General features: G+C 36.1%; 1 protein-coding gene across 9 annotated transcripts in view; it reads left to right on the plus strand.

The window, feature by feature from the left end:
• NIPBL (NIPBL cohesin loading factor) overlaps positions 1-14,055 on the plus strand; it is a 169,741-nt gene that overhangs the window by 83,613 nt on the left and 72,073 nt on the right. For 5 of the 9 annotated variants that reach the window (XM_074812998.1, XM_074812999.1, XM_074813006.1 and 2 more), the window contains exon 9: positions 8,374-9,006. The exons of 1 other annotated variant lie outside the window; for it this stretch is intronic. In XM_074812998.1, coding sequence (XP_074669099.1) covers positions 8,374-9,006 — 633 coding nt within the window. Of the gene's footprint in view, positions 1-8,373; positions 9,007-13,410 lie in introns of those variants that run through there. 3 more of the 9 variants (XM_074813002.1, XM_074813003.1, XM_074813007.1) reach the window with 2 other exon arrangements.

Raw genomic sequence — 14,055 nt, forward strand, 5'->3', positions numbered from 1 at the left:
TCTATTATCCTATTTAATCTTAGTTATCTTTTAACTAATGGGCCTCTAGCCCCTAGGCTGATCTCCAGGTCTTCCATCTTTATCTCCAAGTTAAGTTATACCTTCATTTCTTGAGTGCCTAATTTCTATATCCTATTTTAATTTCCTAGCTCCTCATCTCAATATCATCACCACAGGTTGCAGGGGAGTCTCTGCTCTGGCACACCTCCCCACCCCCTTCTCCTTTCTTCCACTGACCTCGGTGTTTGCATAGGTGTCTCCCTCACAACTCCCACTCCTCCCAGGTTCCTCTTCTTAAATACATTATCACAGAGGCACAGCCACCATTGCTAATTGGCTCAGGCTTGGCCAGAGACGGGTCGAACTTGAAGCCGGGGGAGCTTCGAGAAACTTCTCACAGGGTCCACTGCTGTAGCCCCCTCTACTGCTACCAAAACCCACCCTTGCTACACACACAAACCCAACACAGATGAACAAACAGCAGGTATCCGTGCTGAGCTTTTTGCTGCTATTCTCATTAGCCCTTGAAAGTTTGGTTGACAGGTCACAAACTTTGAGAAAGAAAATTAGCAAAATACTTAATTGTTTGGGAGGACAAAAAGAATGGCACTAGACATCATCAGTCCAGAGAGAGACCTTAGGAAGGATGTTACAATATCTAAACTTCCGTATATAACATAGAAACTTGAGGCAATTACTGAAGGTACAGGTACAGGCTGCATTTCTGTATTTTTGACATGGAAGTAGTAGGCAATTCTGGAGACTTGGAGAATGTGATTGCAAAGTCTTGAAGTACTTTAAGATTGAACATAACTGTCTGACGGAATCTGAATGAGGAAGAGGTTTTGTTTGCAACTCAGGCAAATATTTGAGAGATGGCAGAAGTTATATTTGTTATTTTGGTTGATTATTTACTTGGAGTAAAATTTCTGTGTTACAGAAATCTTTGCTTCACTTCTGTTCCGGTAAACGTACCAGAGCAGCTGAAGTTTTATCCAGAAGTTCTAGACTCGACTTCATATTTTCTTCTTTATGTACATTTTATATTTTTAGCTCTGCAAACAGAATAGTGGCTCTGATTTCATGCTATCATCTGTTACCACATCTATTTTCCTACAAAATTAATTTCTGTGAATTAATCTATGAAGAATTCACATGCTGATCTCATAAAATATTCTGTGGGTTGCATTGCCCAAGATCGATTACTCATCAAAATCCTTTATCCATTTATTCTACTTTCCCACTGCTCTGGAACCTCAGAAAAGATTATTTTTTTAAAGACAACTTCCAAAGATCTGTATAAAGGAAAGCCTTCCACAATGTTTTTAGTCTGTTGCTTTCCAAAGAGAACAGATCATATCATTTACAGTCTGGTTTCTGTGCAGTTTCCTAAACTCTTGGGAAAACATCTGTAAGGACTAGCAACAATTCTTATGAAACTATGTAATTTTGCACTCTTTTCCAGAAGTAAGTTGTATTCTCTCCAGAAATTGTTAAAGGGTATTTGATTATTTTCTGAATAATTTGGAAGGATTACTTTATTTTCTTAGGGATTTACAGGACTTCTCCAGAGAGGTTTCTCTACATGTATAGTGGGTGGCAAGAAGAATTAGGAATCTTCTCAGATCTGTAGTACAGACTTCACTGCTGTCAAAGGTACTTGTTAAGAAAAATTATCATCTCACCCTTTCTCCTTCAAAAGAAAGGTGGAAGAAATTTATTCAAAATTTTTTTCTGACAGGGCCAAAATAAACATTCATTCTTGTTTGTTTCTTCAAGTCTTAATTTTTTGTGCAAGGATGCTTCAGAATAAAGCAGCTAGAACAGCCACAGCTGAGTTTTTCATGAGGCATTTGAAGCTCTGGAGAAAGTGGTGGAACTCTTACCTGAAAACTGTTGAAAGAGTACATGGAAAGTGAATACAATCTGTCCCTAAAAATACCCCAAATGTATATTCTTCTTTATCTGTCTCACATGCTATCCCTTTAAGTTTGAATTTTAAATTGAGTTATGCTCTTTGAAAACAAATGTCAACATTGTTAATCAAAATAAGTAATAGTTTCTTTATATCTAGCATGAAACTTGGGAAGATTTCCAGAGGAAGTTCTGTGATTTTACAAAATACAGCAGGAAAAGACTTGGGGGATTCACATCTTACCCTCATGTTGGATGAGCTGTACCAGTATCACTCCCAATAACTTCCATCTATTTATTTTTCTTGAAATGTCAGTAATGGAGTTTGTTTACTCCATTACTTAATTATTTACTCATGCAACCTGTTCAGATTTTTAGTGGTAGAAAGCTTTTCTCCTGATCCTTAGCCTGAATCATTTTTGTTGCAGTTAGGCATGACACTTCTTGACTTCTTTCCAACGGGCAAGGAAAAACAATTCATGACCTTTTTTTATAGCAGTCATTTACATATCAAAAAACGTTATCATGTCTTACACTAATCTATCTTCTGCAGACTGAACAGCAGGGATTCTTTCTATTATCTTTACATAAGTCATCATTTCTGAGCTTCTAATGGTCTTTGATGTTTTTATCTGAATTCTAATTGGTCTGCTTTTGTCTTGATGTTGTACTGTCCTAAGTTGTAGATACAACTCTTTAAAAACTTACAAGGATGAGTAGTGAGAAAAGTATCGTAGATGACTGTGTGATACTAATGTTGTCTATGAGAATATATATTTGCTCTTTGCTGATAACTTAGATTTGTGTTCCAAGTTGTTTTAAACATATTGCTGTCTTTCTGTAGAGCTTACCTGTTTTCCTCTCATGTTGTTAAAATTGCTCTTTCTCAGATGAATAAAAAGTTTGTGCTTTTTCTCAGTTAATTTCTTTTGTTTCAAAAGGCTGTTCAAATTAGTCAAGAAAATTATAATTTTTGGTTCTGTTTTTAAAAGCAGTCATCAGCCTCTCTCTCAAAGACTTAACACCAAAAGCTGTTATGATGTTTAGATTAATAAAATACTCTCTAATTCTGTAACATGAGAAAATATTAATGACAATTTTTTTAAACTATTATTCTTAAGAGAGTGCTCTGGAAAGCTGCACTTGTTCACCTATACTTCCTTCATCCATTTTTGCCAAGAACAATTGATAGTCTATGAACACAGTTTTGCAATAGGGTATACTGCAATTTTACAGTATGTTTGTGTAGATCATACTTCCTCAGCTTGTTAGTGAAATTGTTATGAGATGCTATATAGAAAGTCATGCTAAAGTCCAGTTATATCACTTAGTTCTCTTTAATCCATAAGACACGCTGTGTTACGAAATAAAATTATTCTGATTTGATGATACTTACTCTTAGCAAATTCACTGTGGAATACTACCTCTTTATCATTATCTCAATTCTTACAGAAAAATCATTCTTCTAGTATGTACTTAAATCATACAGACTATGTATAGCACTCTGAGCAGTCCTTTACCATCCTTTTGAAGTGAGTGTTTTACCCTTTTTGAGTCTGCTGGAGGCACAAATTCTCAAGATGATTATTAGCAATTCTGACATTGGTTTAACCAGAGTTCCAGGGTGAATTTATCTGATCCCATTTTCATGAAAACATACCATTTATGTGAAAATGATAAATAGGATCATATTACATTTAAAGAAACGAGATGCTTCCATTTATACCTTGGAACTGCAGTCTCTTAAAATCATAGAGTCATAGGATCATAGATGGTTTGGGTTGGAAGGGACCTTAAAGTTCATCTAGTTCCAACCCTTGAGCAGGGACACCTTCCACTAGACCAGGTTGCTCAAAGCCCCATCCAGCCTGGCCTTGAACACTTCCAAGGAGGGGGCAGCCACAGCTTCTCTGGGCAACCTCTTCCAGTGCCTCACCACTCTCACAGTGAAGAATTTCTTCCTTACATCTAATCTAAATCTACCTTCTTTCATTTTAAAGCCATTACTCCTCGTCCTATCCCTACGCTCCCTGATAAAGAGTCCCCCCCCCATCTTTCCTGTAGCCCCCTTTAAGTACTGAAAGGCTGCTATAAGGTCTCCCCAGAGCCTTCTCTTCTTCAGGCTGAACAAGCCCAACTCTCTCAGCCTGCCCTCATAGGTGCTTCAGCCCCCTGATCATCTTTGTGGCCCTCCTCTGGACTCACTCCAACAAGTCTTTTGGCAGTAGTATGTTCCTCAGGTTCTGTCATCACCAGCTTCTTAGCTTTTCCAACACACAAACATCAGTATTAATGCAATATAGGTGTTCTGGTTCTTTTCTCCTTCTCCAACTTCTGCTTTTAGGAACTTAATTACAGTATAATTACTCAGATGTGAAGTCTAATAATCCACTTCTAGTACATATGCATTCTTTAAAGCCTGTGTTTCCAAAGGCTTTTCCAGTAAAAAGTCTGGAATGCTGTGTCCAGGTTCGTACAACAATTTGGTACCCACTTAAATAATGTACCTGGAGTCTCAAGGATCACTTTGCTATGGATTTAAAAAGGCATAACACTTGAATGTTCCTGAAGTTTCTCTCCAATGTGCTATGAACCAAGTATTAGACATCAGTCTTCATTTGTTGACTAGTAGTTTTTTCTGACTTTCATGCATAGGGAATGGTACTTCTGGCAAAAGAGGATGTAGGATGGGTGACAGACTTTCCATCAACATCTGGGCAACTTTTACCTGCAAGGGAGTTGAAGGAATATGAAGATACTGTTTTGAGTGACCTTTTGGAAGTTGTTACGCAAGTGAAAAGCTAATAATTCTTTAAAATTCTGTAAAATATGTGAATCCTAAGTTCCTGGTAACCTTAATAGTTGTTTTTTAACCATGAGGATCAGGACAAAGAGTGTGATCAGTGATGTGACTGGTGCATCAGCTTTGAAAGTGATCTTTTCTCTATAGAGGCTTAGAGATGATCAGAGAAAGTATCATGAATGCTTAAATAAGATGCAAGTACTGTGATGTGGTTAGAAAGTGTGCAGATAAAAACAATATGATGGAGATGTCAGTGATGTGTGCTGTCTCCTGGACAGAAGCTTATTTGTTTGCTACCCAAGTTCCTGATGCACAATGAGCAAGTGAAGTCATTTCAGGAGTAAACAAACAAGAAGTGGTTTTGAAACTACATTTTTAAGAAGGCAAAGTCACTGTCAATGCAGTGCATTTTGTAGTTGCTTGCATTATGAAGGATTTGGTGAGAAATCAGTCAAGAGTCACAGAAACAAATTGCTATAGCAGTTGCTAAAACTTCTTCCATACTCAGTGCCATCTACCACTAGGAATCAGTAGGAAAACTAATGAATATAGAGAACCAGTCCCAGGAGTATTGTGGGTGGTCAGGATGACTGTTACTGAAAGACTTTGGAAGTATTGTTGATGCATGTATTTGTTCTCTGCAGAGGCCTTATTTCCTATTAATGTTACCTGCCTCTTAGCTACATTTGGTGTTATTTGCTTGGCCATCAGTATTTATTGTTCAGTAATGATATAATGGCCTTCCCAAACCAGTTGAGAATCTCTTTTATCTCACAAGTTTTACATATTCCTGCCATATAAAAAGAGATTGCACAAAGTTCTTTTACTGATACCATGGAAGATCCACTACTGCACAGCCCTAGATTTAGACTGAAAAGCTTCCTACGTATTTCTCTGTTCTAAAAGACTATTCTGAAATTCAGTTCATTCCCGAAGATCATTTCTGAAAATCATTGTGTGATTTACTACATTGACAGCATTTTGTAGAACAAACCTTTTCAACCTTGGAATCTCAACTCGTTCAGCAAACAGATCATAACTGTCTGTGTATTCTTTCCACAAAAACATTTTTTCTGTTATCAACAAGTTATAAGAGCATTGTTCGCAGACATATAATGGCTCAAGCCTTCTTCCGTAGGAAATGTTGAAGACTGACTTCAACAGTAGTAGGCACAACTCTCTGTATAATGGGTGATGTTTTGTCTGAAGTTGTAAACATTTAACAGAATGTGGTACTTGTTCAATATGAAATACCTGTTCAAAACTGCTGATATCTGTGGTAGAGTGAAACTGTTCAGAATGCTTCATCTTTTTCAATTTCTTTTCGCTTCAATACATAGGTGTTGTAGCTTCTGAGCCTCCTTGTTGCCGGAGGCTTAACCATAATTAGACATCTCAGAAATACGTGAAGTTATTTCCAGAACATGTACTCTTAAAATGCAGTTTATAGGCCTTACTATCAACACGTTTCAGGAGCTTCCTTCAAGAGGAAGATCGTTTCAAATACCTATTCGTAGTGCTGCCTAGATGAGGGAAAACTTTACTTTTGTTTCTTCATTTACTGGATTCTAAGTATGTTCAATGGAATGCACTGAAATCCTTCTGACCTCCTCCAGTCTACCCAAAGATAAAAAGAACCACCTTATCTGTTGCTGCAGTGTTATTTTGCAGCATGACAAATACCATATTAATACCAAATCAGAACAATCTTGTCATATTTACTTAAAAGTTTAAGACAAGGGAGAATCAAATCTGTGTCCTCTATTTGAAAGTGTAACTGTGAAAAAAAGTAAATGTTCCATTATTACAACTTCAGAAGTATTAATTTAAGAGATAATTCAAGACTAAGATGTCAGTAAGATCTCTTTGAAAAGTTTTGAGCTGCCTCTAATATTTGTAGAAAGAAAAACACAGCTTGTATTTCCTGAGTGGTAGTCATTACCATAAAAGAAATTGGTAGCTAATGATTTCTGCTATACATAACACTAAGACAATCTTGTAAATTGTCTTAGAGACAGTAACTGGGCAGGGGGGTGGAGGGCATCACAAGAGTAGGAATCTCTGGTGAAAAGCAAGTGAGAGATCTTCGTAGGATGTAGCCAGGACTTCAGTACCAGTGGTTGAGTGTGGTATCTATTTTGAGGAGGGGAGGTGGAGTAGTGGAAAGACCTTGAGAATCAGGATAAGTCAAAACAGGGCTTCCCAATGTTGTGAATGTTATTGGCAGAATATGGAGTTGTTGTTGATGGTCAAGAAGGGCTGAGATAAATCCATTTTGTACCCTGCTCTCTACGTACAGAAGTTAAGAGGACTTCTCACAGAATGTACTAGGGAGAGACAGTAAGTATAGCAGTCTGTGCAAAGAAGTCATCAGTAAAAGCACACCTTTCAGTGAATTTAAGTTTTGCTAGAGGTATCCATTCTTTTTTTTTCATGTACAGGTCAGTACATTGCTTAATGATTCTTAATATTTCTTAAAACATCTGGTAGAAATTTAAGCTGTTGAATAAATCTGCTTTCTTTTTGATGGTGTTTCTTGAATGAAGCACGTGGGGACCTGTATTCCGATTAGTTTTTTATTGTTATTAAAAGTACTGACATATGATGACCTGAACCAGAATAACTATTAATAATCTCAGTCACTGCTTTCTGAAGATCAGTATTCCCCAATGGATGAATAGAATCTGATAAATGTTTGCTTTAACAAGAGGAAGCTGGCCCTATTGGTCTAGCCAATAGGCTTCCCCCCCCTCCACCCTGTATTCCTTTTTAAGCCAAAAATTATAGCTCAAAATTATAATTGGGACAGGTTGAAAAGCTTCTCTATTTTTCAAAGCTTTTTTCCTGGGCTGACAATTATGGGGAGCTGGTTTAATTTGAGAAACAAAAAATTAAAATTTGATTAATTGGAGAATGTTTTTAATTAAAAATATCCTCTTCTAAAAATTCCGCAGGATACACTCATAGCCTGGAAGGAGTGCATATAGAAATAAAAAATCATATGTTTAAAAACAAGGGCGGGGGGGGGGTAAATAAGACAGGGAATGGTAGAAAAATGCCTTAAGACGATTAGTGTTTTCGAGATAGTAATGAGTGGGGGAGATTAGAATACCTAAAATAAAATTTAAAAAAAAAAAAAAAAAGTTGAAAATGAACTGTCAGAATCAAAGTTAAGGAGGTTGTGTATGTTTTGATTATATTTTATTTTTAATTAAAAATGTGTGGCTGAAATGGCTAGTGCCTATGCACTGATCATTAAGTCTTCATCACTGGACCTTATTAAGAATCTTTTTGATCTTTCCTTTTTCTGTAGTCAGCTTGCTTTCATTGACCATTTTCTAATAGTTGATATTCTGAACCTGCAGGTACTATTTTTATTTATTCTTTTTTGGTGGTGGTTTTTTTGTTCCATCTTCTCTGAAATGATCCCTTTTTTACCTGCAGTGGACTGCTAAAATTTCAAGGAAATAGACTGCAACTATCTGGATTATATCTTGATCTAGGAATGATGTGCTTCCTACCAATCTTATTTAGACCTTTTGTGAACACAAATATATGTAGAAATACACGTTAAAATTATGTAGGTTATATTTAGTGTGTTTTTATATAAACATGAAACAACATAACTGTTCAGTTTTTCTGAATTATTATTCTAGGATCAAGACAACCTTTAATCCAACAATCTCAGCCTCCACCTTATTCATCACCTAGAGATGTTCCCCCAGACATATTGTTAGATTCTCCAGAAAGAAAGCAAAAGAAACAAAAGAAAATGAAGTTAGGCAAGGATGAAAAAGACCAGACTGAAAAAGCTGCAATGTATGATATCATTAGTTCTCCTTCCAAGGACTCCACTAAGCTTACATTAAGACTCTCTCGTGTAAGATCTTCGGATATGGACCAGCAGGATGATATGCTTTCTGGTTTGGAAAACAGCAGTGTGTCAGAGGGTGATATTCCTTTTAATGTGCAGTACCCAGGACAGACTTCTAAAACACCCGTTACTCCACAGGATGTTAACCGCCCACTAAACGCTGCTCAGTGTTTGCCCCAGCATGAACAGACAGCTTTCCTTCAGGCACAACAAGTGCCTGTTTTACAACAGAACACTTCAGTTGCTGCAAAACAACCTCAAACTCCTGTGGTACAGACACAGCAACAGGTTTCGCAACAAGGAACTATAACGTCATATGATGAAGTAGAATTGGATGCATTGGCTGAAATTGAGCGGATAGAACGTGAATCAGCTATTGAAAGGGAGCGATTTTCAAAAGAAGTGCAAGATAAAGGTAAAAGGATTGTGTGTGTGTATACACTATATATATTATATAAATATATATATATGCATATAAACCCCATATATATATATATATATTAAAAAAACCCCTTCCTGTCATTGTCACATAGTTCAATTCTGTTTACTCAGTGTAGGTTCTTCTGCGACATTCATCTCCATTCCCCCCCAACAATGAACTGTAATCTATCATATATGCATTTTTTTAATATCTGGTATTCTGTATTTGGGGTCTTAACGGATGGAAAGTGAAGTTCTTATTTTTCAAAATTCTTTTTAAGCTACTCTTATTTTGAACCATGAGATGGAATGAAGTACAATTGATGTTGTTTATAGTTTCTAAAATCCTGGCAGTACCATAAGTTAAAATTTGTAGTAAGTTTTGGTAGTTGAATTATTAATTAACTACCCATGTTGCCTAATTTAAGAAAATACAGGAAAACTCTTTTATTCCATTTCTATTCATATCCCCATGTGAACCTAATGTGAAGGAGGTGTTAGATGAAAATCACATCTGTTTTTTTAAAGGCAGTGTAAATATTGCATAATATATACTACTATGTTGTCTCCAATGTTTATTCAACTGGATATTCGTTATTATGTTGGCATTACAAGCTTTAAAGAACTGCCATGTATCTATATGGTCTCTAGCACAGGGCCAGATGAACCTCTGAAACGTTTTCGCTTCAGTGTCTGTACTGGTTGTCTTAACTGGTTTCATTGATTCTATCCTCTCTGGGGTTTTTTGTTTTGTTTTTTTCTGTTGTTAACTGGTTTGAAGGTCTTAGACTTCAGAAATCTTGAAAGTAGATACAAAGCCAACATGTAAATCTTGAAGATGAGATGTATTTTACAAATTAGGTAGTGGTAGGTTAACAAAAGTATTCTTCAGAAGCTTCCTCTGCACTAAAATCTTTTATAGTATAAAAGATTAAAACTATCTTTTATAGTATAATGCTAATTTATTAGAGACTCCCAAGAAAAATCTTGCAAAGTGGAAAAGGGCACAAATTCCGATTTTGGAAGTTCGTAGGTGAAAATGGTCAATTATAGACATACTTGCATGGATGCAACTGATTTTACATTCAGTTTGAGTCTTTAACCAGAGCACAAATTTCTTCCCTATTCAAAGATTTTTTTTTTCTGTTTTAAAGATGCCAGGATGGAGGGGCGGGGGGGAAGACAGATTTTGTGTGTGTGTTTGTAAATGTGGTTGTTGCAATTAAGGGATTAACCCCTTAGCTATTTCTTATTTGATAACCAAATCAAGTCTTTTCAGGAAACGTTGTTTGTGAACATATAGAGAAAATGCGTGCTCACCTCAAAAGAGATGTCTACTGTCTTGAATTTTAATGAAATGAAATGGGGAACTTGTTATTTTTCTTAAATCTCTTCTACTAATTTTAAATTTATGGATGAAGAGCTTGTGGTTTGTCTCCTAATACTTCAGAAGCTACTTCTATACCCACACAATTCAAGTAGAATCTCCAGCACCTCTTAGCTGAGAAGCATCTGGAAAAATGCACTTATTTTTGATGGTGCCTTCAAACACTTAGAGCAAGACTAAAACACACTTTCTCTTTTGTTCTGGCTTTCAGGAAATGTTGAGCATTAAAGTTTTTTTGGTATAATTACATAGCCACAGACAGGCTCTGATTTGTTTCTTTTGGGGAAAGGAGTGATTTTTATAGAATGTGGTCTCAGCCCTTCACCTCTGTTCCATAACCATCTTCCCAAATAAGGGTTCCAACCTTATGGTTTTCTTCTACCTGTGTCCACTAGCAGATCTCAGTTCTTCCTGAATTCCTGCAATTGTTATTGCAAGAGTTGCTGCCTTATACTGGGACAAATGTTCACCATTTATTCACTGGTGGTAAGTTGCCCCTATGCTAGACAGCGGCTTTTTTCACTTTGGCTGCTGAGGTTTCAGCCATGAATGAATAGTATTGAGTAGAAGGATTTTTAGCAGTCTTGGGACAGATTTCCTGAAAAACTGTTACCTTGAAGAAATATCGTTCTTATTTTTTGGTAATGCTTTTGCTGTTGCTTGTAAGTTTGTACTGTGTCTACGAGTTGAACACTCTAGGATTGTTCTAGTTATAGCTGCTTGGTTTGGTATGACTGCAGGAGGAAGCTTCCTCTGTTGTTCCTGTGGGATTACATCTGTTAGAAATATATCCAATAACTCCTAAATATGTCATTCATTTTTGCATTGTAACACATACTTGGTCTAATTAGAATGGGAATGTGTAGTGCTAGCTGATGCTTGACACAATAGCAAGCGTTCCTCTAGAGAACTTACTCAAGATGCTAGCATATGCTAAAATCTGCATGAAAGCATCTTTGCTGCTTTTGTAATTGTATGGTAATACATACTACAGTAACACTATGCTTTTTGTGTAGGCATATGTTGTCGTCTTCCATAAATTACTTTGAGTAGAATTGTACTCGCAATTCTGACAGAAGATTAGTGGTCTCTTCTGCCCTTTTTTAAGACATGAAATCTCTATAGTACTATGCTTTGTCAAAAGTTTTCAGATGCTTTCTTTTTAACAGTAAGGCTTTAGTTGGATATGATGTGTTCTTTCTGAGGCTTGGAACCAGTAGTGTGGTGAAACTGTTTATTCCAGAGATTGAGGGCGGGTGGTGGGCAAGTCTTGTTAAAAATGATACAACTGCTACTCTTGCCTAAGGTCTTTTTTTTTTAATGCTGAGGTCCTTTTATAATGTTTGGTAGAGGTGGGGAATGGGGATTGGAGCTCTTTGGTAATGATAGTACTTTCTGTAATAAATTGTAAATTTTAAGAAAACTGTTAAAATATTCAGCTTCCACCAAAGTCCTTCAAAGTGGGAGGCAGTCTCTGTTTCAGATGTGGAAATAACACAGGGTTTTGCAGAATTGCCTTTTCTGAAAAGCAGTGTATCTTTCTGAAACCTGATTGTCATGCTTTTGCTTTCTGAAAAAGGAATTCTTAGTGCAAAAATCACTAATGCACAATCTGGCAAATTTGACCTAGTGTATATCAGATACGCATAAGGAGTGATTTTATAATATAGACCTTTTGCCTCATGTCTGAGTGCTTTTCAGAGCTCTGTTTTTATAATTCTATCGGGTTTGGTCTATTTGGATCTTGGATTAAGTGGATTATATAATCGTTTCATCAGGATAGGTGTGAAGTTTGAAAAACTTGATTTCATCCTTGTCCTCTGTGTGGAAGGACAAGAGTCCATCTCCTCTTCCTACTTTTTCCCAAGGAAGTCTTTCTGTATTGATTAATTTTGCAAGTAATTTGTCTGTATTTGTTAATGAAAGGAATAGTTAGAGATTTTGGAGATCGAGAGACTTGGCACCAAAAGTTACATTCTAATACATCTGTCATGTTTAAGCCTCAGAACAAATAAGTCGTCCATGGATCATGACATACCTCAGGACTTCAGTTCCCATTGCCCCCCTCACAATGGTCTCTATACCCTCATGAGATACAAGTTGTCAATCAATACTACATCATCTCTTTGAAAGGATGTGTAGTATTACAGATAGATCCAGCTATTATTTATCAAGATTTAGATTATCTGAGTTGGAAAAAAAGTGATTTGGAAGGGCTAATACAGAATGGGATTATCTTTTTCCACAACAATTGCCAAGTGAACCGTCCTCTGCTTAGGTGCATTGTGATATTTTGATGATAGAATTTATTTAGAAAGGTAATGAACCTTCATGCACACTTTCTTCTAATCACCATCAGTAGTCACATTTTCTGTACTACTTGTGCTGTTGAATACTTTTGAAACAAGTAGAGGTCCGTATTCTGAACCTATTTTGTTCACTTAACTGTAGTTGTGCTTGTTCACTTAACTGGAGTTGTGCTTTGTTTATATTCTGAAGTTGACTACTCCAAGAAAGTACAGGAAATCCTGCTGAGTTTTAGAAAATTATGTCCCAGGTGTTTCTGTTCTTCTCAGGAATCTTTTTTTTCCTTGGTTGGGGGTGGGGGATGTTGAGGGAGAAATTTCATTTTGGTAACCTCATTTGCATTAATTCATGCTTTGCCACTGTTCAGATACACGTGGACTATTTTTGTGAATAGTCAAGTAGTTCAAAGCTCATCAGTCACTTTTGGTTTAAACTTTTCCTAGAACAATACATTAAGGATTTAGACCTACTACTGAATTAATTTTCAGGTTCGAGGTTTATACTTCAAGATCTTTCATGCTTTTCTAAAAACCCCAAATACCGTGACTTAAAAAAAGTTAAGATATTAAATATTAAGACATTAAATATTACATTAATATAGTAAGATATTAAATATTAAGACATTAAATATTATTATATTACTATATTAAGATATCAAATATTAAGATATTAAATATTATTATATTAAAAGGAATTCTGAGCCTTCTAGGAAGGGGAAAGGGAAGATAACCTTGAAAATTACTTGAAAAAACAGAAAGTAGTCCATCTTTTACAGATAACTCTTTTTCAAATTGCTTTATTTTTTTGTTTTATTCAGTTTTGCTAAATTTTAATTTGAGCTCTTCCATACATAGTATTGTGTGTTCAATGTTAGATTTTAGGCTACTTCAAAGACACTTTTATATAATGCAGCTGTCCTAACAGATTAAGGTTACTTGTAAAACTTTTTTACTTGTAAAAGGCACTGTTCTCTGGAGCTTGTGGGAAGAGTAATGAAATCATTAATCACTAACCATTTCATTAGGAGGCTAATATTTTTTTTAAAACTTAAAAGCATTAGAAGCATTTTTTAAATGAGACAAACCTACTCGTGTCTGTGGTTTTTTCCCTATATATTTTACCTCTGAGGATCCATTTTACCCAATTTTTTGAATCTTACTGTGGATTCTTTGAATTAGGAAGAAGTGAAGCTGTAATAACCTTATTTCCAATAATTGGATCAGTTAGGGGGCATTTGGATGCCTGCTGTGGGCCCTTCTTTTTTAGTTCGTTCCAAGCCCATAGCAGCAGAGACACACATCCCAAGAGTGTGAATCTGCCGGAGCAAAACTCTCAAAACTACAGCTATAG

Source organism: Strix aluco, chromosome Z, assembly GCF_031877795.1.
Source record: "Strix aluco isolate bStrAlu1 chromosome Z, bStrAlu1.hap1, whole genome shotgun sequence".
Lineage (NCBI taxonomy): Eukaryota > Metazoa > Chordata > Aves > Strigiformes > Strigidae > Strix > Strix aluco.